General features: G+C 41.0%; 1 protein-coding gene across 3 annotated transcripts in view; it reads right to left on the bottom strand.

Moving 5' to 3' along the window:
• mark2b (MAP/microtubule affinity-regulating kinase 2b) overlaps positions 1-24,879 on the bottom strand; it is a 56,563-nt gene that overhangs the window by 23,550 nt on the left and 8,134 nt on the right. For all 3 annotated transcript variants that reach the window (XM_055156397.1, XM_055156399.1, XM_055156398.1), the window contains exons 2-8: positions 10,788-10,952; positions 8,493-8,546; positions 6,817-6,865; positions 6,426-6,491; positions 4,636-4,706; positions 3,608-3,664; positions 1,623-1,859 (exon numbers count right to left, since the gene is read on the bottom strand). In XM_055156397.1, the coding sequence (XP_055012372.1) occupies positions 1,623-1,859; positions 3,608-3,664; positions 4,636-4,706; positions 6,426-6,491; positions 6,817-6,865; positions 8,493-8,546; positions 10,788-10,952 (699 nt within the window). The remainder of the gene's footprint in view (positions 1-1,622; positions 1,860-3,607; positions 3,665-4,635; positions 4,707-6,425; positions 6,492-6,816; positions 6,866-8,492; positions 8,547-10,787; positions 10,953-24,879) is intronic.

Here is a 24,879-nt window from a genome sequence, read left to right as displayed (position 1 = left end):
TTCGGAGAAGCAATGAGACCTCCACTACTGACTCGTGTTGTAAGTTTAAGTGAAAGTTAAATCTAACTTTAGCTACAGTGTGTTTATTTGGGGTGCAGAGAGCTCATTACTTGTGAACATGATTACTGTCATGTCTAAAGATCAAATCAGTTTCTGAGCAATTCTAGCTAAGCTTCAGCACTTTCTTAGATGCCCCTAAATGTGTATTAGCCCTTCATATGTACTATTGTCTCTTTGTATTCTTTGAGCGGCTGTAGACTGGGACAAGTGTGGTCTCCTTGGCTCTGTGCATGTAAACACAGTGCCTGCTAGCACGGCCTTTCATCACAGCGGGCCTTGTCCTCATCATGCACTGGACTATGGACTGATCCACTGGACACTTGAGTTGTGTGGTTGGGTTCAGAGCACTTTCTGCATTGGGATGTTTACAAGATGGGCACGTGTCCATCTCTGCACCCACCGAGCATAGGACTGGGGCAAGTGGGCTTCTCACCAGGAAGATATCCATCAAGTCTGTTTGACTCATTCTCTCCCCATGTTTCAGTGTGCTGTATTAGATCACTGTTAACATACAGTGAAACTGAAACACAGTTTTTTATTGGATTCTATTGTATGAAATAAAAAAACAATAAAAATGTCTGTTCCCATCAAGTCGTTATAATTTTGTTCACTGTAATCTGTGAAACATATGGGTGATTATTCGACAGTTTGAACATTTTAAATGCATCACAATATCGATCTAGGCGACTTAATAAAAGAACCAAATGAGTTGACTTCTGGGTAGGAAATTGCCATGCTGTGAGCATTATCCACGCCACAGTAAACAGACGAGTGCTTAGAGTGCTGTGTTTGTGAAACAGTCTGATTCATACCAGAGCCTGGATTAGGACAGCCCTCTTCCTTATTTGGATATTTGAGGGTACACTTTTCCACCTGCTGGTCTCCATGGAAATAATAATTGTGTGAATGTTCCATAGTATGGCATTAAACTTATCAGTTTCCAATGGGACAAGCAGGTTATGCCACCAGCCTGAACAAGTTATAGATCACATGATCATTGGAGGTGTTTTTCCAAGTTATTTTTGAGCAATAAAAATGCCATTTTACTTTGGAATGTCGCAGAAGCAAAGCAATAACATCTCCATGGAGACAAAGTTCCATACCTTTAGAGAAGGGGTATTACAATTCTTCTTTTACACTTTTGTTTTTGAGTCTGCCCTCCCTTTGCTCTCCATGTTAAGTCACCTCCCCTTCAGAGTCACATCACAACACAATCAGCGTGCATCCCGCTAATGAAACTACTCACATCACATCAGATTTTTGAAGTTCTGGAGAATTGTCATGTGGGAGCATGGATGATGTTGTAGCTTGTGGGCTGAGAATTACACAAATAACCAGAAGAGGAAATGGCTAGAATATTCAAACATGCATGAATGAATGGATCCAAAACATCTTCAGGCATGTTTCTGATGAGGGAACAACATTATAACACGGAAGAAAGCTTTAAAAAAAAATAAAATTGTATAATACCCCTTGTTCGAGTTGTAATTCTACTTTAGAGTATGTGACCTGTGGTGGCAGGTGAAAGCATACAGAGCAGCAGAGAAAGGGAGGGTGCGCACCTTGAGGTTCTGTCCGTCGAAGGGTAGAGAGCCGCTGACGAGAGTGTAAAGGATGACCCCCAGGCTCCACACGTCCACCTCGGGCCCGTCGTACTTCTTCCCCTGGAACAACTCTGGGGCAGCATACGGAGGAGAGCCACAGAACGTGTCCAGCTTATTTCCCAAGGTGAACTCATTACTGAAGCCAAAGTCTGCAATCTTTATGTTCATGTCTGCGTCCAACAGCAGGTTCTCCGCCTGCAGGGACAGAGGGACAGAGGGACCGGAGAGGGGACGAGGGGACGAGGTGGAAAGGTGGACGGGGTGAACAGGGGTGGACAGGTGGGCGGGACAGGGGGACAAGGGGACAGTGGGACAGAAGATCAGAGGATAGAGAGAGAATGAGAACAAGATATCATGAGCTCAAACACATGCAGAGGAGCTAATCCTCTATAAAGCACTAGAGCAGGGCTTGGTTCTCCACAGGAGCAGGAGACAGAGCTGGGACATGGACAGGAGTAGAACATGGGCTTAGGCGGGCTCATCAAAGCTGGAGCAGATCTGTAGGTGCCAGAGGAGGGGGATAGGAATATGACCATGATGTATCTCACAAAATACATACAGTATAGGGACACAACAATAGAGTTTTCCCACGATTCGATGCACATCTCGACACATGGTATTACATGATATTAATTTGATGATATTCATTTCGATATGTTTTAAGATGTAGAAAAAAATTTATGTTATTTTTTCAGCAAATGTGTATAATATATACACCTAAACACTGATTAATGAAACATCACATTTGAATACATTACAGCACAACTGCTGTAAAGTATTCTATATGGGAAGTGTTTTAGTTCATTTGGTTCAGTGATTTACAGCTCAGAATTTTTATTCAGTGAAAATAAAAATTGTGCTTAAGGAGGTCAGTTTTTTTTTATAATATAATCTTAATATACTGTTAGGGGAAATACAAGGTCAGACAGATGATTTATTTTTGATTATTTCTTTTTTTTTTTCCTTCTCCCACTATGTTCACATGCCCGTATCCAAGCTGCTCTCCTCATCTCCAGCAGCAGCTCTTCCCTACTCCCTCCTTTGTCATTTCTAGGTTTATCAACATAAAATAGAAAATGACTAAAACTTAAAACCCACCTCTGTTTACCCGCTGTGATCTGGGAAGGATGGTGCATTAATGGTTTCCTTTCCGGACCAAAATAAATGACAACACAGCGCACATGGAGGCACACGTTCATATCTAATGAACAAGTGTATCGAATCGTGACACCAGTACTGAACGATTCAATATTATATTGAATATCGTTGCATCCTAACGACAGAGTGACTCTGATGTGCCAAGTCAGTATACTGAGCACTGAGCCAGAGGACTGGTCTCTGAAACTGCATTTCTGTGCTGTACTGAGGCCTACATCACCAGATGTATAATGTCATATAAAGGCAGACTAAAACTACTAAACTGGACAGGACATCACTTTCAAAATATTCTGAGGGTTCATGTCTCTGTGCTGAGACCTGGATGGATGTTTAAAAAAAATAAAATAAAATCTGTGTTAGAACTCCAGCCTCATGTCTCTTCTTTCAACTCAAGCAAGAGAGATAGATGGGGTGAGGGAGAGAGGGAGAGCGAGAGAGCAAGAGAGAGAGCAAGCATGGGGTTGCCTGGCAACAGGTGCACTCTCTCTGCTCTTCTCTGCAGACTGATGGAGCTTCAGGACTGAGGGAGCGCTCCACACTGCTGAAAGAGGCCTGTGGCAGCGGTCAGCTCCACACAGGCAATCTCCAGCAGTTCAGACTACAGCACAGAGCACGCAGGCTCACAAACCAGTTCAGACTACAGCACAGAGCACGCAGGCTCACAAACCAGTTCAGACTACAGCACAGAGCACGCAGGCTCACAAACCAGTTCGGACTACAGCACAGAGCACGCAGGCTCACAAATCAAGCACAGAGGAGGACAGAGAGGGAAAGAGGAGGCTCACCTTCAGGTCCCTGTGGACTATACACTTTTGATGGCAATACTGCACTGCTGACACAATCTGCACAAAAGAACAGACACAGTTTAGAGGTTATGACCTTCACTTCAAAATCAATAAACACCTTTTACAGCATGCAGCAGTAACAGTGTGGTCACATGTGTGAGTATGAGAGAGGTCTGCCTCAGATCACATGTGAGTATGAGAGAGGTCTGCCTCAGATCACATGTGAGTATGAGAGAGGTCTGCCTCAGATCACATGTGAGTATGAGAGAGGTCTACCTCAGATCACATGTGGGTATGAGAGAGGTCTACCTCAGATCACATGTGGGTATGAGAGGTCTACCTCAGATCACATGTGGGTATGAGAGAGATCTACCTCAGATCACATGTGAGAATGAGAGGGGTCTACTTCAGCTCTCATGTGAGTATGAGAGATCTACCTCAGATCACATGTGAGAATGAGAGGGGTCTACTTCAGCTCTCATGTGAGTATGAGAGAGGTCTACCTCAGAGATCAGAGGTGTGAGTATGAGAGAGATCTGCCTCAGATCTCATGTGAACACATGTAATACAGTACATGAGCTCAGCTCATCACACATCTACCCAGTGCTAGTGCAAAGTAGTGCTTCTATGGAAGGGAAGTCGATATGCTAAACATCTTTTTCATGAGATCATCATTCATGTAGACTCTGAATCTTTATATTGCCTACTTTATATTGCTTCTTCTGAAAGCTGTTTGTGTTTGACATCATTTTCTCCTGAATGCAGCTCTATGCTCAATTTTGCCCAAAAAGCAGATTGTCACCAGAATGAGATCTTGATTTCATGTTTATCAACATATCGCCCAGCCCTACCTCTGTGTCCTATTTATTTTGTTGTCTTCTAATGTAACTAAACTGTAAGCACATAGGGGTCTATACCTGTAGAAAGCACTATGTATTAGTGTACTTGTCTTTATACTCATATGTAGTGCATGATTCTGAAAACAGATTTGTTGACATGTTGTTGTGTGAGCCAGAGGCTCTTCAGACCTGTCTGAACTTGGCACGGGCCTCCTTCTCCTTCATGCGGCCGTGGGCCACCAAGTAATCGAACACCTCTCCTGAGGAGCACACAAAGGACACAGTGAGATACAGAGGAACACCATTCTTCTGACAGAACTGATCATCTTTCACCATTTACAAACACTAAAGGAGGAACAGGAACACAGGGAACTCTCTACTGCTCTTCATTCTGTGTTAGGATTGTCAAAAGGATCCAAAATTAGATACGAATCCACCTTAAAACTAGTATCCAAACTAGTGATGCACCCATCCAGTTTTATCAGTTCTGATTCTGATACTATACTTTAAGATCTGATATAAACCAATACCAGAGCTGAGACCGCATTTATTTTCTTAAAACAAAAATAAAATAAGACAAAGCTGATCCAATGTATTATAGTTGTTATTTATCTCAAGCAACTTCAGAACAGCTTTGTGCAAATAAAAGTTACATTGCATATGTCCAACCAGGACATCGGCAAAACTGACATTTGGATGCTAATATCTGATCTAGAAAAGATTTCAGTATCGGCACCAATATCCGATACCAGTATCGTATGAGTGCATCCTTAATTGAAACAAGATACTCATTTGAGCAGGTATCCATACCAAAAAACTTTCATAGAACTGAAATTAACCTTTTCCTGAATGAATAGAACCTACCTGGATGACAGAGACATTACACAGATATAAGGCCTCATGGGAAAAGAAAAGAAAGTACTACCATTTAATGTGAAAAAATCACATTCTATTGTCTAAATAGTTTTTAATTATCATGGTGGTATCAAAGTAGGTATTGAGTATTGAGTCTATTCCTTAGTATTGAAAGAGAACACTAGTCTGTTGTAGCTCAGTAAAACAGTAATGGCACTCCTCTCATAAGACACACTTGTCTCAAAAGAGCACAGTCGTAAAGTCCATTCAGAAATTAAACACAGAACATATCCACTCGTCTATCCAGTGTTTCAAAAGGTTTATACTGAGACTGTGGTGGCACGATCGATCCATGTTTGAATAATTTTAAATCTAACATTTAAGGAGTAAAATGACACTTATTGCCCCCTTTTCAAAAGATCAAAAGAGAACTGATGAAATACAGTTATTTATGTATTATGACAATACTGAAAGCATAAAGGAGCATTTGTATCACCGACTTATGTTCAGATTCTTTTTAGACTATTAAAGGCCACTATTCAAAATCGATTTTGGTTTCAAGGAACAGACTTGATACTCGAAACTGATTCTGATACCACAATGATAATAAAAAAACATTTTATTTAAACAAAAGAATGTAATTTTCAACATTAAAAGGCAGTACTTTCTTTTATATTGCCATGTGGTTTTAAATCTCTTTAATAGTCCAGGTAGGTTCCACAGTGGTCCATGGGTGTATACACATGTGTCTATGTGCTCTTGTACTTGTTCTGATACAGCCCCAGATCAATCTAAACCTTCATGAAAGGTTCATTTCTGTCCTGTGGAATGTATTTTTTAGTATCGATACCTTTTCTTTTTTTTCAATAACTTTTGACATCCTTAGTTTGGAATCTGGCATGAGTGTTGCTCATTTTATATGACACCACATTAGTTAGTGCCAAAGGGCCAGTGGAGCTGCAACAGGTCTATGTGCATGATGTAAAGACAGCAGTACAGTGTGATAAGTGGGTGGCTGGGGTGAGACCTGACAGACAGGTTAGTGCATTGTGCTGTAGGAACAAAAGGACTGGAACAGCTCGCACAGCCAGCCTGAGGGGGAGTGATTTGTGAGTGACACTCACCTCCACTGGCGTACTCCATGACCAGGTACAGCGTCTTCTCTGTCTCGATCACCTCGAAGAGCTTCACTGTAGGAGAGAAGAGCATACACTAGTCCTGATACTACTACTACCACCACTACAGTTAAAACTACCACTGCTACTACTGCTACTACTGCTACTACTACTGCTACTGCTACTGCTACTGCTACTGCTACTGCTACTGCTACTACTACTACTACTACTACTACTGCTACTGCTACTACTACTACTACTACTACTACTACTACTGCTACTACTACTGCTACTACTGCTACTACTGTTAACCCTATAACAGTTAACACTACAACTACCACTGGTATTATTATTACTACCACTGTAGTTACCACAACAGCTGTGGTCACACAATGCTCACCTATGTTGGGGTGGTTCAACATCTTCATGATCCTCACCTCCCGGAAGAGCTAAAAAACCAAACATTAGAATGTGAATGCACAGCACATTCAGTCCCACTACCCACTTAGACCAGTTGAATTTTATACTAGGTCCTCCCAACCCTTGTAATGTAACAATCAAGACAAATATCTAATGGGGTTGCCAGTTTCAATGCTGGAATCCATTGTGTTTAAACCTAAAATGTCTTTCTCTGATCTGAGTGGTCTCCCCAGCACCAGTACTAGACATGAATCAGTGCTAGTGCAGCCTCTGCAGCTCAGGGAGGGAACTGTGGAGGTTCTGATTTTTCACATGAGGCCTGTCCATATACTGAAAATGAAAAAGTCGAGTGGAGTTGAACTGCAACGATTTGTCAATATATTCAACAATGCAGATTTGGAAAATACATTGGCGGCTGTAGAGCGCGTCGATGCCTCACTTTAAGAGTGGAGTTTTTAATTACTTAGTCAGATATAATAGGAACAAGAGAGCTCTGTATTTCCACACAAAAACGGCAGTGCATGTGCAAGACACACACAATAGACTATCAAAAGAGTACAGGTACCTAGTACTGTGGGCTGTGTACAGGGCGCAGCGTGGGCAGCATACAGGTGCAACCCAGAGTGTATCTGCGCACTGTAGACTGTACACTACACGTTGAGCGCAGCGCAGAACGCTGTCAGGTGTTCTTTAAACACCCATCGGTCTGACTATAACTGGAGTTTTGCAGAACTGCCGGTATATTCCAGCGTTTAGCAGCATTTGACGTCCTTGTCTTGAACATTATAACTTTACTGTCTTACATGACACAATTACATAATCAGCATGTTCCTATGAGACAAAATACACTTTTTATTAGTCTAAATAATAAAAATAATAATCTTTATAGAAAATTTTGAACAAATTGCTCTATAAAGTCATAAAAAGTTATAATTTAATTAACTGATTCACTGAAAAAATAGTTGATAGATTAGTCGATGAATCAAAACATAAGTCGTTAGATTAATCAATAAGAAAATAATCGTTAATTTCAGCCCTAGAATGCAGGCTACATACAGTAATTATTGTCTTCTTCATCACATTTAGTACTATTATTGTTTATTGCCCCATCCCTCTTTGGGACCAAACCTCAACTAGACTGGACTAGAAACTAGAACTAAACTAGAACTAAACCAGCATAAAGGTGGATGTCTTCCAGAATGGCCATGAGAGTGGACTGAGATGCAGAGGCGCTTCCTGTCCTGTTGAGGGGAGGATCATGTGACGAGGCAAGGGGGCGTGGACTGTAGACTGTCCCATTGAGAGACGGGTCATGTGACGAGGCAAGGGGGCATGGCCTGCTATTCTGAGCTGTGGTGGTGTCTGTGCTGTGAGCGTGCCCCACCCAGCACCATCAAACGCTCTAATTGCACCCTATTTCCCCTCATTAAAAGTCACTGGGAGAGAGAAGCCACTTAAAAGAACACAGGGAACACAGGGACACGGGGGGGAAGGACAGGGACAGAAGAGGGCAGAGACAAAGAGGACAGGGAGAGAGAGGGATACAGAATAACAGGGAAGAAGGGAAAGAAGAAGACAGGGACAAAGAAGGACAGAGACAAGAGGACATTGGACCAGTAGAAGTGAGGCTAAAGTCCAGGTGTTGACAGACTTTACCTTCTGCAGACTGGAGGAGTTGAGCTGTGTCTTATCAATAATCTTTACAGCCACCTACAACAACAAACAGCACTGTTATTACACAAGGCTCCATCATATACACCTGCGTGAAGTTGGCCCCCCATCAAACACACACCTACACAAAAACTATGTCCATTGTTGTTTTGTGCTGCAAAACATTTGGTTTGTGCTGCTTTAGTTTTAGAGATATTAATGATTATTTTAAAGGTCAAATTAGGGTCAGCCAGCCTCCCACACGAAGCTACAAACAGCTCTAAAATGGCCCAAAATGGTGTCAATCACTTGTGCTTCGTTTGTGCTTAAAAAGTTTTGTTTGTGCCATTCTGGTTCTTAAGATATTAGCAGTTTTATTTTGGGCCGATGACATCACCCAGTCGCTCAAAATGTTAAACAGCCTCAAAACAGCCACAGCCCACCCCCTAATCTATTCCAATAAATTATTTTCAATAGTATCATTTATCTCATTATTTCTCTGTAGATATATCAAAATGTGTTATGGTGACAGGCCTAACCAAACTGTAACCTATTTGAACGATATATAAAGAAGTGGACTGAGGGAGGCAGCCAAATGAAGCTGAGCCGACGTATTTGGAATTCCGACCACAACTATCATAAAAACCAAAGAGCCAATCCAGAGTAAGGCTGTTGAAGGCCACGCCCCTTTCCACCTGCACTGCTGGTTTAGCAGGGAGCTGGCGCTTAGCAACAGTGTCAATCAACCCTGTTCCTAACAACAACTGGACCCAAGGCACCTGATTTGTCTGTTATTAGTCTTCATAACAGGATCATGTCAAGCAGGTTAAAATGAACATTTGAAAACCAAAATGACAAGCCTGACAGCAGAAGTTACAGAGAGAGGCTGTGGTTTGACAGAAAGTGAACTGGAGCCAGAGTTGATAGAGGTAGAAGTGTGACCATGTTCAATTCCTGTTTGGAATGTAGTGGCTAACAGTTTAGTCTATGATTTGAACATAAATGTTACTGATAATAAAGAATTTTTTATGGGAGCCAGATTTTTGCACACTCATTATGTGTGTGTGTGTACAGGTTTTAGTCGGCAGACTGTGAGAAATCCCCCCACACACAGACACACACACACTTAATAATAATGGAGCATGTGAGTGAGGATGGCATAGAGCACAGTGAGCAGGAGCAGAGAGCATTCAGAGCTGCACTGGAGGAGGTCACCACGGAACCACAATGTAATAAGCCCTTTCATTTGTCAAGGCTAAAGTGTGCACACACCAATGCTTCTTCAACTGCCAACCAGTGCTACCCTTTAAATAAAAAAAAAGCTTCTTTTGTCTTGTACACCATTCAAACTGTTCAAACCATGACATTTGAATGGTGCAGTCAGAAATGATGTTAGCCATTGGCTTTGTTAGCCAGAAGTTCAGAACATAGTCAGTGATTATTGATCAGTAACTCATCTAGTCTTTAATCAGTGATCGATTTGAGGAAGACTCAGCAGGTTCCTTGCAGCCCTTTACACACATACACTTTCAGATGGACTTCAGCCTCCTTACATGTGGAGCACTGGACTGTTCGTACACAGTGACGCCCACTTTCCCCACCCGGGGGTGTTACTTCCGGTTCCTAGTGCTGAGTGTGGGCCGACTGTTTGTCCAGAGCAACAGCGGCTATGTGCAGCCTGTTCTGATGCCAGAGGAGGGCGCAGTGCATAAAGCGCTCTATGTGCTTTTGTTTCACTTTTTCTGTCATATTTAAGGTGTGGATAGATGTAAGACCTGTGCTGAAAATACAAGCCTGTTTACTGGGTGTGAAGAATGCTGCTCATTTCACTGAGAGCTTTGAGTTGTTCGCCAGTATTGATATATTGTTAAATGTACCATGCATTTTCCTGGCATGTTTGCACAGCACGGAGTGGGATAAGAGCCGGACAGCACCCAGAGATCACCTCTATGGGCTGTTTGTAAAGATCAACAGTGGAATATCAAACTGAAATTCAGTCAATACAGTAGAGAGTTGTGCACAGACAGCCAACTGGATAGGAGTGGTTCAATGTAGATTGTTTGACAAAACTGGCTTGAAGCACTGTTCTTTATCCTAATGTGAGTTTAAAATCCTCTTTTGTGGTTGGACTCAGTAAACTCATGTTAGGGTAAAGTGCTTCAAGACAGTTGTATCAAATGTAAAATTGCTTCTGGATGGAGCTGAAACATCTTGATCGCAAAAACAATGTCTAGAAACCGTCTCTACAAGGGCTCCAGGTCAGTTATTCTCAGGAAGGGTTGTGAGCCGTAGTGTGTGTACCTCTTTGCCGGTGAGCACATGACGGGCCAGTTTGACCTTGGCGAAGTTGCCTTTGCCAATGGTTTTGAGCAGGCGGTAGTTGCCGATGTGTGGCTGGTCTCCCTCTGTGGCCACAGAGTTCCTGCAGCGGGCCATGCTGGAGCGGCTGGACGAAGATTTGGACTCCTAGACACACAAGCGCAGAGCAGTCAATATTTATCATGGTTTTCCTGTTTGTAAAAATACTGTTGAAAAAAAAGTACAAAAATACAGGAAGTAGAAGTGAGTTCTGAAACCAAATTCCTCTCCCAATGTCATCAGCTGTCATTGAGTCCACCCAAAATGCAGAGACAACTTTCACACATGGAAGGCACTTTTCTGATACTTTATCAAATAAATGTTGTCATTCATTTTTATTAGTTTTGGCCCTCATTAACATTATGGTTGCTAGACAACAGTCTACATTTGTCATGTCTGCTGTCCAAACAGGAAGTATAATTGTTGCCAAAATGTTGCCAAAATTTTAAACCTATTTAACATATAATTTCATGTTTTGGGAGCATGTCATTTCCATGCCCCATTTACTTGACTGATGGTTGAAGAGGGCCTGTCTATAAGTCTACCAAGGCTTTTAGATGGTTACAGCTGTAGTGTTAAAAGGAAAGTTAGTGCATACTTGAGCTGTAGTTCACTAAAGAAACTCTTGGAGAACAAAATCTTCAGCTCACTCACTCACCTCTCCTGTCCTATAGAAATCCTTATCAAAATAAAATGGTTAGTTGACCAATACACATTTTGGTCAACTAAGTCTCCATTGGCTGATTAATCAACTAAATGACTAAAGGCATATAGCTCTAGTGCATACATTAGTAGCACTCCCATGGCCCTGCTCCCTCTGACCCAGGACCCCAGGCCCCTCCCCTCTCCTGCCGCCCCTCTCCTGCCCCTCTCCTGCCGCCCCTCTCCTGCCGCCCCTCTCCTGCCGCCCCTCTCCTGCCGTCCCTCTCCTGCCGCCCCTCTCCTGCCACCCCTCTCCTGCCACCCCTCTCCTGCCACCCCTCTCCTGCCACCCCTCTCTGCTGTGTCCTGCATGAGGGAGGGCCTGCAGTATAATTATAGAAGTGTGGGACAATAAGTGACATCAGTGTTGTGTTCTCACATTACTGTGTGCTGGTGTGACACAGGCCTAGAGCACACTCCAGCACAGCTCCACTCTGTTCACCTCTGCAGCACCTACTAATGCACACTTAACGATGCACTATATAGTTCCACAATAAACTACCTAAGAAATTTAATTCACAATGGTCTTGGAGACAAAATCATCTCTTCATAGTGCCTTTAAGAGGTGCAAAGGTTCTGAAAACCTCACTGTGCCTGGAATGTTCAGCATTATGGTATTAAATCACTCCTATGAGCTTTAAGCTGATAATGTTGTGATAATGTTGTTACCTCCTCAAAAACATCCCTGCAATTCTGTTTTATTTCATTCACGCATTGAGTAATTCTTTATTATGTCTACACCTACAAAGTTCAAAATCATCTGTTCCACCTTGTGATGTCACAGTAGTAGCAGGTTGAGATGTCGCAGTAGTTTGAGTTAAGCTTAACCTTTTACCTTTTGTTCAGAGATTAGTAATTCTAGGGTTGGACTCATCCAAATGATTCTAGTGAAGACGTGTGGACTATTATGATCACAAGTTTGAGAGAAGAACTAAGCCTAAATATACAGGGTTTGTGTGTTAAACAAGTGTGAATGAAACAAAACAAAACTCTGAAACTCAGATGATGAAACAACATTATAAGAGAGCTCAGTAAATAGAGTAAAATGTGCCTTTGACCATATTTCTTGCATTTGTTCAATGACATGTGTATTGCTTAAAAATGCTTTGAAAAACATACATTGTTACTGTGAGCATGGTCGCCTCTTCCCAGATTTGACCTGTAACTTGGACTGGAGGTGTCTGTCTCCATGGAGATAAATAAATGTAATGCCATACTGTGGAACATTCAGGGCAAAACATCCAATAACATCTCAATGAAGACAAGCAGAAGGTGGAACTTGGACCAGAAAAGGTAAGGTAAAAGGTAGGAAATACATGTTTTATTGCATGCTTTGTAAAATAGGAACTGTATAGCATGCCTGAAGTCCATTACGCAAAGTGTGACAATTTTTTGTCAAAACACCCCTATGGCAAGAGCCTCTCATCAAGCGTAAAAGAAGACCACAAACCTATGTAGGACTTACGATTTTATATCATGAACAAAATGAATTGAAAGTGTGAAAACACTGCTAAAAATGGAGAAATCAGATAAGAGTGAGTGGCATGAAATAAAAAAAAAAAAGTCATAAACAACTGACAAGACATGCAGGCAACAGAATAACAGCATCTGTTTATGTGGACTTTGCCAGAGATTCTGTGATTGACCTAAAGGCCATTAGGCTGATTTTCTACTTTGCCTGAAACATATGCAATAACTTGAATCACAATATGACACAATAGCATACTGTCAAAAGACTTACATCGCAGTAAAAAAGCTTCTCATCACAGCCAGCCCCATATGCAATACTGCCATTTTCACTACTGAATGAATGGGTTTACTCTCCATTAGCTCGATATGCTCGCTACTTCTGAACCAGATCAAGTATCACAGGTATCATATCAATAACTACTCAAATCTACTTTTGGTACTTTTACAACTGAGTTTTTGACCACCTAGTCCCTAGTGTGCAATGCCATTAAGCTGGCTGTATGTAAAATAATGAAAGTCTATTATTTTTACACTACACCAGACACCAGTGAAAGGGTTAAACCGGCGCACAGGGCGAGAGGGTGAGAGGGCCATCAGTAAACAGCCCATCTGTGTTAATACAAAAGAATGACAGTCTCACTGCTCCTGATCACATGACTCTCTCCTCAGCCAGCACTCACCCACAATGCACTGCTCTCATCCACTGTGTTCATGCACAGCAGGAAAACCAGAGAACTGGCCTAGTCAAATTTAAACTGATTCATACAAATATATGTGGAGACGGAGTCTTCAGGAGCATCTAGTAGTTTAGTATTAGCACTAAAACAGTGCAGCAATGATTGCTAATAAAACAGCTAACAGATACAGATAAGTGACGACTCATCCTTTGAGCATTTGATTGTTTAAATTAAACACATTTATCCTCTGGTAATTTTTACTTTCATTGTTTTGGTCTGCTATGTTAAAGGGAAACAAGTTAGTGTGTGGTAGATTGGCCGTTCAGATCAAAAAATGAGTGAGCACAAACACATGGGTCAATGATGTTTAAGGTACAAAAAATATATTAAAAATGTGACAAAATATTAAATACATTGTTTGGGATGCTAATTTAAGTGACTAAGTGACGAAAATTGTATTTGGATTTATTTTATACATTTTTCAACATATCTATCCATCCTTGTCAACTCCAGATATGTTTGTCACGACTCCTCCAATCACAGTTCTGCATTTACTGCAGAAATTCATAGGGACGTTATGTATCATATCTGTTACTCAAGGGCCCGGTCAAGCAGAAGTAAACAGCAAGGCCAAAAATTCAAGTTAATGCATCTGATATAAAAATGTATTGAACAGATACATATGTACTCTAGTTTATGAAACTCTTTACCTTTTTTCTGTACCATTTTTGGTTCTAAAGTTCCATATGTTTTAAACAGACCATGTATGAAACATGGAACAAAAATTATTTCCCAAATTTCAAAGACCCAAAAATCATGTAAATAAATGGATGTATTTCAACATATCTTGTGTTATTCCATCTTTGAACTGTTGATGAAGGTACATGATTTTTTTTTTTATGTATTTAAAATGATAAAAAATAGCTTGGAACGACTGACATATTTTATAGAAATAGTTTCCTTTCATTTTGAAGTAATATTAAAGTTTTCGGAAGAAAAAAGCGACAAATGATGCAAAATCATGCACCTTCTACTTGCTTGCACAATTTTCCCTCCGTTACCATGACCTTTCTTAATAAAAAAATCTCATGACTCAAAAAGTAAGAGGTTTTTTAACCTAATCTTGTACCATATGGTAGAAAACTATATGAAGCAAATATTCAAACCAGTTTGTTAAGGATATGTAAGTGAGAACCGCTAGTTATCACTGTTTGAATTTATTGCCCAAAAAGTGCTGCATATTTCATTCCCTCCGTTACCAACATGAGTTTTTAAAATTTTTTGTCAACAACTTGAAAGAATATCACAGGTTTAACTTTACCCTGTTGGAGTGTTAACTCTTTCCTACATTCTGATACTTTACTTATTTCAATAGTCTCTCTAGTTTCTGAATAAGAGCTATTTGAATGACAAAAAACTGCCCCTGCCCCTGATACTTCAATGTAGTCAATATGTGGCATCGATATTGGCCCCTCAAACCCCCGCCGGCACTGCCCCTGGCACTGCCCCAGTCTGTGGGTGTCCATGTGTCCCAGTTTGTTCTTAGTGCATCAGATTATTCTTCTGATGCAGACTAAATCATTGAAAAAAGTTTATATCCCAGAGAAAAACATTTTATTATCTTTACAAAAGTGATTATCATTTAGATACTTCACTATAACTACCCCTAGTTTTGGTTTACTCTGTACGTAAACCATGTAAGATTTGAAAAGCTCATTTACTCAAAACATCCACGTGACCATCCGCAGAAATCCAGCTGAAATGAGACTAGGCCAGAGGTGTGCTTGTGCTGGTGCATGTACACACTGTGTGCGGTGTGAGTGGATCAGACTGCAGGGGAAACACTCCACTTAGTGTACGTGTTCATTTAGTGTACGTGTTAATGAGACGACAGAGCATCTAAGCACAAGAGTGTCACATGACCTGCATGCTCTTAACACAGCTCTGCACACACACACTGCACTCTTATCAGGCATGTGGTGGGGGTGACAGATGGTGAAAAGTATTGGAGCACAGGCCTCACAAAGAAGAACCAAGGGCAAACTCACACAGGCACAACTCTGCACTATAACATATGAACAAAGTTAGACCTGCATTAGTATAAACAGTGTTTCATAAGAACAAATTGGAACACTATAGGCAAGGCAAGATGTGTGTACAATCCCTCATCCATCCAGGTAGAATCCTTGGCAAAGGAGAAATTCAATTTGTCAACCGGTCAGACGCTGGAGGACACTATCTTATATCGGCCTTAAGGGAGGAGCTAACTACACTACTAGTTTACAGTTTGTTTGTTAGCTGTTAGTTGTTGTCTACTCCATTCAGTGTCATGAAGGCTGCAGTCAGAGTTACATTGGACAAAACAACCACATCACAAGAGGATGTGCCGACACAGACGAGAGAGCAGCAGTGGACCTCAGTCTTCTGTACATCTCCACCTAAAAGCCTCGGGCCTCTCCTTTGAGGACAGTGAAGTACAGATCTGAGCCAGTTAAAAGAATTGGTTTGAGAGGGGAGGTAAAGAAGACATTTTTGTTAATAAAGAGAATCCTTCCCTCAACAGAAATGGAGGACTCAGACATCATCTGTCTTTCACTTATAACTCCATCCTCAAACCTAAATCAAAACTAAGTATCAAAAAATAGGGATAGTCGGGTCAGGCCCAGAGGTGTGAAAACACTCATTATGGCCTGAATGATTCTGCTAACATGTCCTCACACTCAGTGCAGTTCAATAGGCCTATCTAACAAACAGAAACTGTAAACCATTAGATGTGTTAGTTTCAAAGTAATTTAAGTGTAGTTAGCTCCTCCCTTCAGGCAGATATAAGGCAGTGTTCACCAGCGTCTGACCACAACTGAAGAAGCAGCGTGGGTAAGCTATGACACAAATTTGTCCAAAATAAACTTTTGTCCAGTTGACAAATTGAATTTCTCCTTTGCAAGGAGCACTGTGCCTGATTTCTTTAAAACATGAAAAACTCCATTTAAACCAAAGCAATTCCTCATTTATGCCATGCATTCTGAACATCCTAATTATTCACCACAATGACTTTAAGCATTTTTCACAACTCATACCAGAGCTGAGTTTTGCAGTCTTGGTAAAGATAATAACCAGCATGCTAATGCACATTTCCTGATTATTGGACAATAAAATGCTTTATATTATACTTGTACTCTGTTCTATTAGTACCATAATCTCCACAAACAAACTCTCCTTGAGTAGAGAAGCTGTTAACTCTGGTTTACATCTGTACAAACCTGTTCACATATGAATTGTTCATACACAGGTGAGCCATAGGCCTTCTGATAAAGATGATCTAAAATAGTGTAGATAGGGAGGATCCATCAATCACCAATAACATTATGACATAGTGTTGTCACCATGCTCACATTTCTTGATTTGGAAGACATATATTTTATATTAAAATACAGATTCCGATAACACAATGATAATTAAAAAAAAACACTATTTGGACAATAGTGTGAGATTTTCCACATTAAATGGTAGTATTTATATGGTAGTACTCTTTTCTGTTTCCATGTGTCTTATCTGTGTGTAATCCTCAGTGGTTCATGTTGGTCCATGTGTTCAGATACAGAACATCATCATTCTAAAGCTTCAGGAAAGGTTCATTTCTGTCCTGTCAATGGGACTTGTAAGTATTGATACCTGCTCAAATGAGTCTCTCGTTTCAATACTAGTTTCAGTAATGATATTTCATACTTTTGACAAGCCTAAATTAAAGTAGTGTATGAGTAAGTTGTAACATGAGCCTTGCAGTAAGAGCATTGTGGTGCCTTAGAGTCCAGTTTGTGGGTGGGAGAAGACAAACACCTCCTGACTGTGGTTGCCATGGAAACTCGTCACTCGGAGTTCTGGTTCCAGCTCAGTGTAGCTCCTCTTTCTCTGCCATTATCCTGCTACAGCTCTATTCAGGGATCTGAGGCTATTTATACAGTGCAGGCCTATGAAGACACAAGCTAACTCTGTGTCTCATGTGCTGCCACTCAGGCATTTCTGTCGCTAATGACAACCACGCCACAGCTCAGCCAAAGGGAAGAGCAGACATGGAGACATTGGACATTATAAAAAAAGTTTTATGAGAAAACAGTCAGAAGAAATCTTACAAGAATCTTGAACTCCTCAAACAAGGGTATAAGTCAGCCATTTTTAAGCATATTGTAGTTCATTTACAGCAGAGACCAGAGCTCCACAGGCCTAGGCAGATGTGGCTTCTTAGTACTATTAGTCGTAGTCATTGTAGCAGGAGTCCTAGTAGCAGTAGTGTAACATATATTATATACTAGTTTAAATTACTTGTCTTCCATTAAAATTGTCCTCACAGGTTTTCATGTAAACTGACTGAGGCACAAGTGCAGACAACCTGTACACACAACACCATTACAAACTATGGATGCAATGGCCAGTTCATCACTTCTTCTAAGACGGTGCTTTTCAACCTTTCTCCAGTTGCAGTACTTTTGCTGTGAAAAAGATGCTCCAGCACACATCATCCACTAAAACGATTTCAAATGACACCAATTTGAGGAAAGAACGTAATATTATGGTTCACACACAGACAGTAAAAACTGTGTGAGCTACTAAACAAAAACAGTTTATTCCTCCAAAGTGTGAACTTGTCCACTTCCTGTTATAGCTGACATGTGATTGGATGGAAATGAGACTCCAGAAACTCCATATGGGATCAAAGAAACAGAAACACACACCACGTTACTTAAAACCCACAAACCGATGATTGACCAACTGAAACTAAATGATCATGACCCTAAGGCAGGGGTCTGAAACTCAAATTACCTGGGGGCCACATTAGATAAAGTCTGAGTGAGGCTGGGCCGCATTGAGTATTTGATAAATAGCGGTTGCACGAAAAAAAAACAAAAACGCTGTATGTGCACGTGTACTCGTATTAACAGATCCACTTAGACTCGTTGCTTCACAACTGCTGTAAGTTGAGTTTTAGGATGTAAAGCTGCGTTAATAATCTGTTGTTGTGAATCTGCATGGGCACCGATTGTAGCTTCATCTGTCAGTGTGGGCCGCGGTAGGGGGGTGGGATTGTGCGTACATCTACTGCGGGCCGCACTGACATTATTCTTTGGAATTAAGTGGAGGGCCACAAAAAATCCTTCCTAGTCTGAGACCCCTGCCCTAAGGAAAACTACCCAAAATGTACAGCTGGAGCGACAAACATTTCCTCAGTGAAACACACTTTTTAAATGAGAACAGCCATATCATGAAAATGGCCTAAGTCACCTACCAAAAGTCTTCAACATGCCACAGGTGTCTGGATTTGACTTCACCTTTCTCGTTGAGTGTCTCTCCTGATTAAGCAACTACAAATTAAATGGTTTTTAATGGTGAGTTGCTGATGTGACAGTGTGAACTATGTGCAGAGAAACTAAGCACCCTCTTTTCATTTTAGTGGCTGAATCAAACAGCAGAGGTGGTCTAGAGGGGTGGTGGGGTGTTGGGAGTAAACAGGCTGAGCCTTAGCACCCTGGGGTGAGGCTGTTCCATGTTTGGTGTGAGCACAGACCAGCCTGCTGCCCTCACATGTGTCTCAGCTGCAGACAGGGTTGTCCACTAAGCCCCCTCCTCTTCAGTCTACAGCTGAATGATTTAGTACAAATTAGTATCCAGTTGTGATTTTTTTCAGACAAACATTGTGATGCATGTTTTAAAGCAGACCTACTTAGACCTTTTCAGACTCAACTCATTTAGGTGCAAATGGAAAAAAAAAACTGCTCTAGCATGATGTGACGTCAGCTCCAACTGGGCACCACAGTTTTCTGACGCAGACTTGTTTCGTTCATTAAGCTGATTTAGATTTGTCAAAATGATAACGTATTGATCCACTGGTCTCATACAATACAACTACATAGCACACACAAAGTCTTTAATATTATTCCGTTCAAAGTTCACATTTTGAACATTTCCAGAAGAATTGACAAAAAGACTGAAATCTGAACTGACAAACAAATACAAAGAATCACATTTCAGAACATGTTTGTGCAGATCTACTACAAGGAATAAGATTTTAGAAAGAAGGCAACAGGAGATTTTGTTGATTGTGGAGGAAATTATGGTACTTCAAAAACTGCTGTCTTTGTGATTTCCCAATTGTGTCCACTTAAAGAGATTTCTATGAGATTGTGTCCAGGCTGCACAGTGGACTGGATCAATCTTTTCATTAGAACGATAAGGATTTACATGAATCACAGCAGACGGGGGTTTAGCCAAAGTTTAGCAGTGACTGGACATTTTAATCTGCCGAGGGTTTACTTCTGTCTACATCATAGATCCTATTCTTTTACACACCATTTTAGTCGAGTAATTGATGCACAGGAAAAGTCACTGCAGCTGATCATCAATATTCCTTGGGGATGTGAGACTAACCGAGGCACTAGACTTTAATCTGATATTTTTTAACACAATCTGATCATAAAGAACTGACTACATCGGGTGAGCTGATCTGTGCTGTTGAACAAGTCCCTCTCAAATAAGATTACAGTCACAAGCTAGCTAGCATTATCCAACACTTTTTCTGTTACTCTCACCATTTTGTTGAAAATCTCATTTAACAGGACCATGAAGGCCCATTTAAAGCAATACTAAAGGCCATCTTTATTCTATTTTTGAAAAGAAAAAAAAAGAATGAATAGAAATTGAAGATTGATCAGTATTTTTGTTCCATATGGCCAAGTCCTAGAGGAATGAGAGGTACAATCATGACAAGATGTGTGAAGGTCATGGCATTAACACTAGCAGCACAGATCAGCTGGTTATGCAACACAGACACACAAATTTCAGAACAGCTAGTTGGAGTCAGCTTTTACCCTGACCACAAAACTGAAACTCATTGTAGTGAATAATTATGATGCTCAGAATGCATACAGAAAGTAAGGAAAAACTTTGAACCACTGCAAAACGTGTAATTTTTCATGTTTTAAGACAGTGAAATTGCCTTTAAGTCCACATAGACCCAACATGCAGTAAAGGGCTGGTCTGCAGCACTTGTGTGGAATGATGGGGATCGCAGCTGAGGGCCAGGCCGGTGACACAAGCTCCCGTCCCCGGCTACATGTGCACGGTTGCAGGCCTACACGAGCTCCTGTCCCAGGCTACATTTACACGGTTGCAGGCACCACACCCAGAGCGGGCCAACCGGACGGGCCTGTTTACTCTCAGAGACAGCACAAACACAGTCACAGCCCACGCTAACCTCACGACTCAAGAATAGCAACACGTTCCAATACATGCAGTCATTTCTTGTACAGGTGAACAAACGAGCCAGGAAACAATACAGAAATGCCAGGTTTAGCAGTTCCAGATCTTGGTAACTTATCTGTCATCACTTTAGTTCAGACATAGAATCAGATGGTTCACTTTGTAGCTTTTATGTATTGTTTGATATTAGGGTTAGGGTTAGGGTTAGGGCCCTGTTCTCATTTTTGCTCCATGTTTTTGAACAACATTTGTCGTGCCCCAGTACAGATTATATTGTAGATCTTAAGGTCAAAATAAGTCTGCTGTGTGCCGTCTGCATCTAATAATAAATTGTTTTAATGTCCAAAACCAAAAAATGAGTGTTAGCATGCTATCTGTTGGTAGCTTTACCATGGCAGCATAACAGCACTCTGGTCTCTGAAAAGTTTGAAAAGTGCTTATTAATTTGTCATGGTGAATAATGAGGATGCTCTGAATGCATAAAGTAAGTCAGGAATAACCTTTGACAACTGCAAACTGTTTCAAATGAACCATTTCAGTTTTTCACATGTTTAAGTAAAAATCAGATGCAGCCCCTTTAAGAGTGCAAGGACTAAAGGTGAGTGGGAATGGTAATGGTGGGCAACACTGAACAACTCCTCCATCAGGAGAGTTTGGAAATTCAACAGAAACATGCTACGTGTCTTTAAAAGAAAGGACTAAATGATCAAGTAAAAGTATAAAACTTAAGATATGCACTTCACAACATTCACAGTATTGTTGATCATTTGGTGTATTGCCCCTTCTACTCAACAGATGTCAATACTCAACTGGTGACCTTACTTAGATTCTCATATGAGCAGAGAGTCACATTCGTGTACTCACAATGATAGTGCAGGAGATGGGAGCTAGGATTTGACCTATTCGGAATGAGCCATTTTTTTTGGAAATGAAAGCGCATCAAAGTACAACAGACCCCAGCATGATAGCTGCTACCTGGAGTGCAGTATTCACAGAGCATACAGCAAACACACATGTAGTGGCTGAGGTTCAGTCCTATGAGTGGAGACAGGTAGCTAGGTCACTCACAATAAGGACTACACTGAATAAGCTGGTGAGGAGGGCAGGATGTGTAGTAGTTGCAGAGTTTGACTCATTCACATTTGTGGCGATGGAGAAGAGGGCCCCCTACACAAGCTCCTGTCCATCCTGGAGAACCCATCAGTGGACAGGCTGTCCCTGCCCTGCTCCACAGACACTCTGGAAGTGGTTTGTACCACACCACATAAGGCTATGCAACACTTCACTATCATTTGATACATTTACATAAACTGATGTTATGAATTATATTATGTAATAAAGTATCTATCTATATGTACTTATGGTTCAATACATAACAGAATAATCCTATCCTTTCATCTTGACTGTATTTTGTGGCCTACGTGCACATTAAACAATGAGGAGGCACGTGTTATGTGGTTTCAATGCACAGCGCGGAGTCGTAAAACATCATAACACACAGCTGAGCATTGTGTACCTGCTGCTATGGTGAGCTCATGGTGATGGCAGCGCAGCAGTCACACTGAACGTTACTGAACTGTTGTCGCACTACTTGTGCGGTATGCAGGATTAACGCACAGCAGTAAGCCATTGGAATTCTCAGTGACCCTGGTATAAATGTATACAATATGTACACCTACTTATGTTGTTATCAACATTAATTATTCATTGATATCACAGACTTAACAAGAAGGGCAGGATATGCTAAGTTTTCAAACTTCCTTCTACTCTTTTCAGTATCAGGGACTCCACAGCAGATTACTATTGATCACATCTGATCTTTTATGTGTGAACTGAATGATTGGCCATGTGCTTTTGCTTTTTGAACTGATGCTCAAATACATAAATCAAAGAATCAATCTTTATTGTGCTATAGAGCGGCCTCCAGGTCTGTGTGCTGTGAGGGCTGCCTGCTCCTGTAGCTCCTGTTGCTAGGCCCCTCTCTCTCCTGTCTTCTGTCTCTTCTTCTGCCTAGCGACTGCTCTGAGGACGCTTCCCTCACGGACTCACAGGGCATGTGCGCCAGATCCTGATGACTCATGCTCCTCACAGCCAATCACAGCCCTGCTCTGCTATTGGGTCTGCGCGCTCCACGGACACAGCAGAGGTAGGTCCTGGGAATCTCCGCTCTCATCCAGCCCGCTTTTCCATGCAGGGTTCTGAGAGCACAGCTGATTTGGGAAAACCAGCTCAATGTTGAGTTCTATAATTTTTTAGTATTAAACTATTTGATTTGAAATTTGAGACAAAAAATACCAAATGATAATAAAAAACTAGTATTGAAACTGGATACTCATTTGAGCAGGTATCGATACTATAAAAGTCCCATTGACAGAACAGAAATGTACCTTTCCTGAAGCTTTAGAATGATGTTGATGTTGAACATTTAGAATGATCTTGAACTTTTCCTGAAGCTTTAGAATGATGTTGTTCTGTATCAGAACAAGTAGAAGAGCACATAGACTAGTATACACACATGGACCACTATGGAACCTGCTGGTCCACTTGAATTATCTTCATGGTATATCTTCAAGTCTATTCCTTAGAACCAGACTCAAGTTTTGTAGATGAAGTGTTTTTTCTCATTTTGCATATCATTTCACTAAACCACTTAACATAACTAAAGCTGTAAAAAGTCACATTTAAAGGCACAATTCAGACAGATTGCAACAATATAGATGTTCGTGAAAAAAGAAGAAATAGATGCATTTCAGAACAACACAATAGGGGCATTTCATCACCATGTAAAGAACCATAACTTGCTTGTCGTATGGCAGTATTTGGGGCATAGGGGTCAAAGGTCAGACTGGGATGTGGCTCTAACAGTCAAACAAATCCAAAGGAGAACAGACACATGAATACAACTGATAAAAGCCAACTCTCACTCATCACTTTGTTAACAGCAACCATGAAGTCATTGTTCAGCTCATTCAAAGTGTTCATCTAGAGTCAAACTCTCTTTTTCATGTCTTTTTTAAAGAGGAGGAATAAACATGACAAAGGAACAAAGCACAGGAACTACTACTGGTGCTGGCCATAATACACAACTATAAATAGGTTGAACCACATCCATTTCCTTCCCTATTCTGTTGCGCATTAAGGTTCATCTTACACATGTAGGCTTACTTTTGCTGCCATCAGTCATGCCAGCCTACGCCTCTGTGGGTACAGCCAGCGGCTTCACTCAGCTGCAGCGCAGTGTGTCCATTTTGAAATATATTCAGGATAGCTACTGACATGCTGTCAAATGATGTCTTTATTGTTTCTGTTTTATTGAAAGCTTAAAGTCCCATCTCCAAACAGGTCTGCCCTTTAAATATAAACAAAATGCAGGAAGTTCAAAGAGCTACTAACACTTCTGTGGGGTATGAACTGATAATGTCTACCATATATAGATCACTTATTGGTTTGAAAATGCTAACTTTCTTGAAAACGATGTATTAACACGTTTTAAGTTTCACTTTCATGTCTGACGCTCTGAGTCAAAGGTCACTCCCCCTTCAGAGTACTATCACATTACAACAAGCGTGCATCCCACTAATGAAACTATAGCACATCATGTCAGGTTTGAGAGGCTGGAGTTAATGGTTTTGTATCATATTTTGTGTATTTATGGAGAATAGTCGTGTGGAATGACGTGGGATTGTAGGCAGACCCTTGCACAGAATTTTATAGCTAACCATAAGGAGGATTTGAGCAGGGCCCAAGAGAGCTCGCTAAAATACTCAGACCTGGATGACATCGAAAATCTCTTCAGGCATGTTTCTGATGAGGGAACAGCTTTATAACATGGTAGAAAGCTTTAAAAAGAAAAAAGAAAATCTAAATAATAAATGTATCCCCTTGGTATAAATTGCATAATACCCCCTCTTTAAAGATGCATGTAGAAAGTGACA

This window comes from Boleophthalmus pectinirostris, unplaced genomic scaffold (assembly GCF_026225935.1).
Source record: "Boleophthalmus pectinirostris isolate CB_2022bp ecotype Guang Dong unplaced genomic scaffold, ASM2622593v1 HiC_scaffold_20, whole genome shotgun sequence".
Classification (NCBI taxonomy): domain Eukaryota; kingdom Metazoa; phylum Chordata; class Actinopteri; order Gobiiformes; family Gobiidae; genus Boleophthalmus; species Boleophthalmus pectinirostris.
The sequence above is the reverse complement of the archived record's forward strand: the minus strand, read 5'-3'. Positions and strand labels throughout refer to the sequence as shown.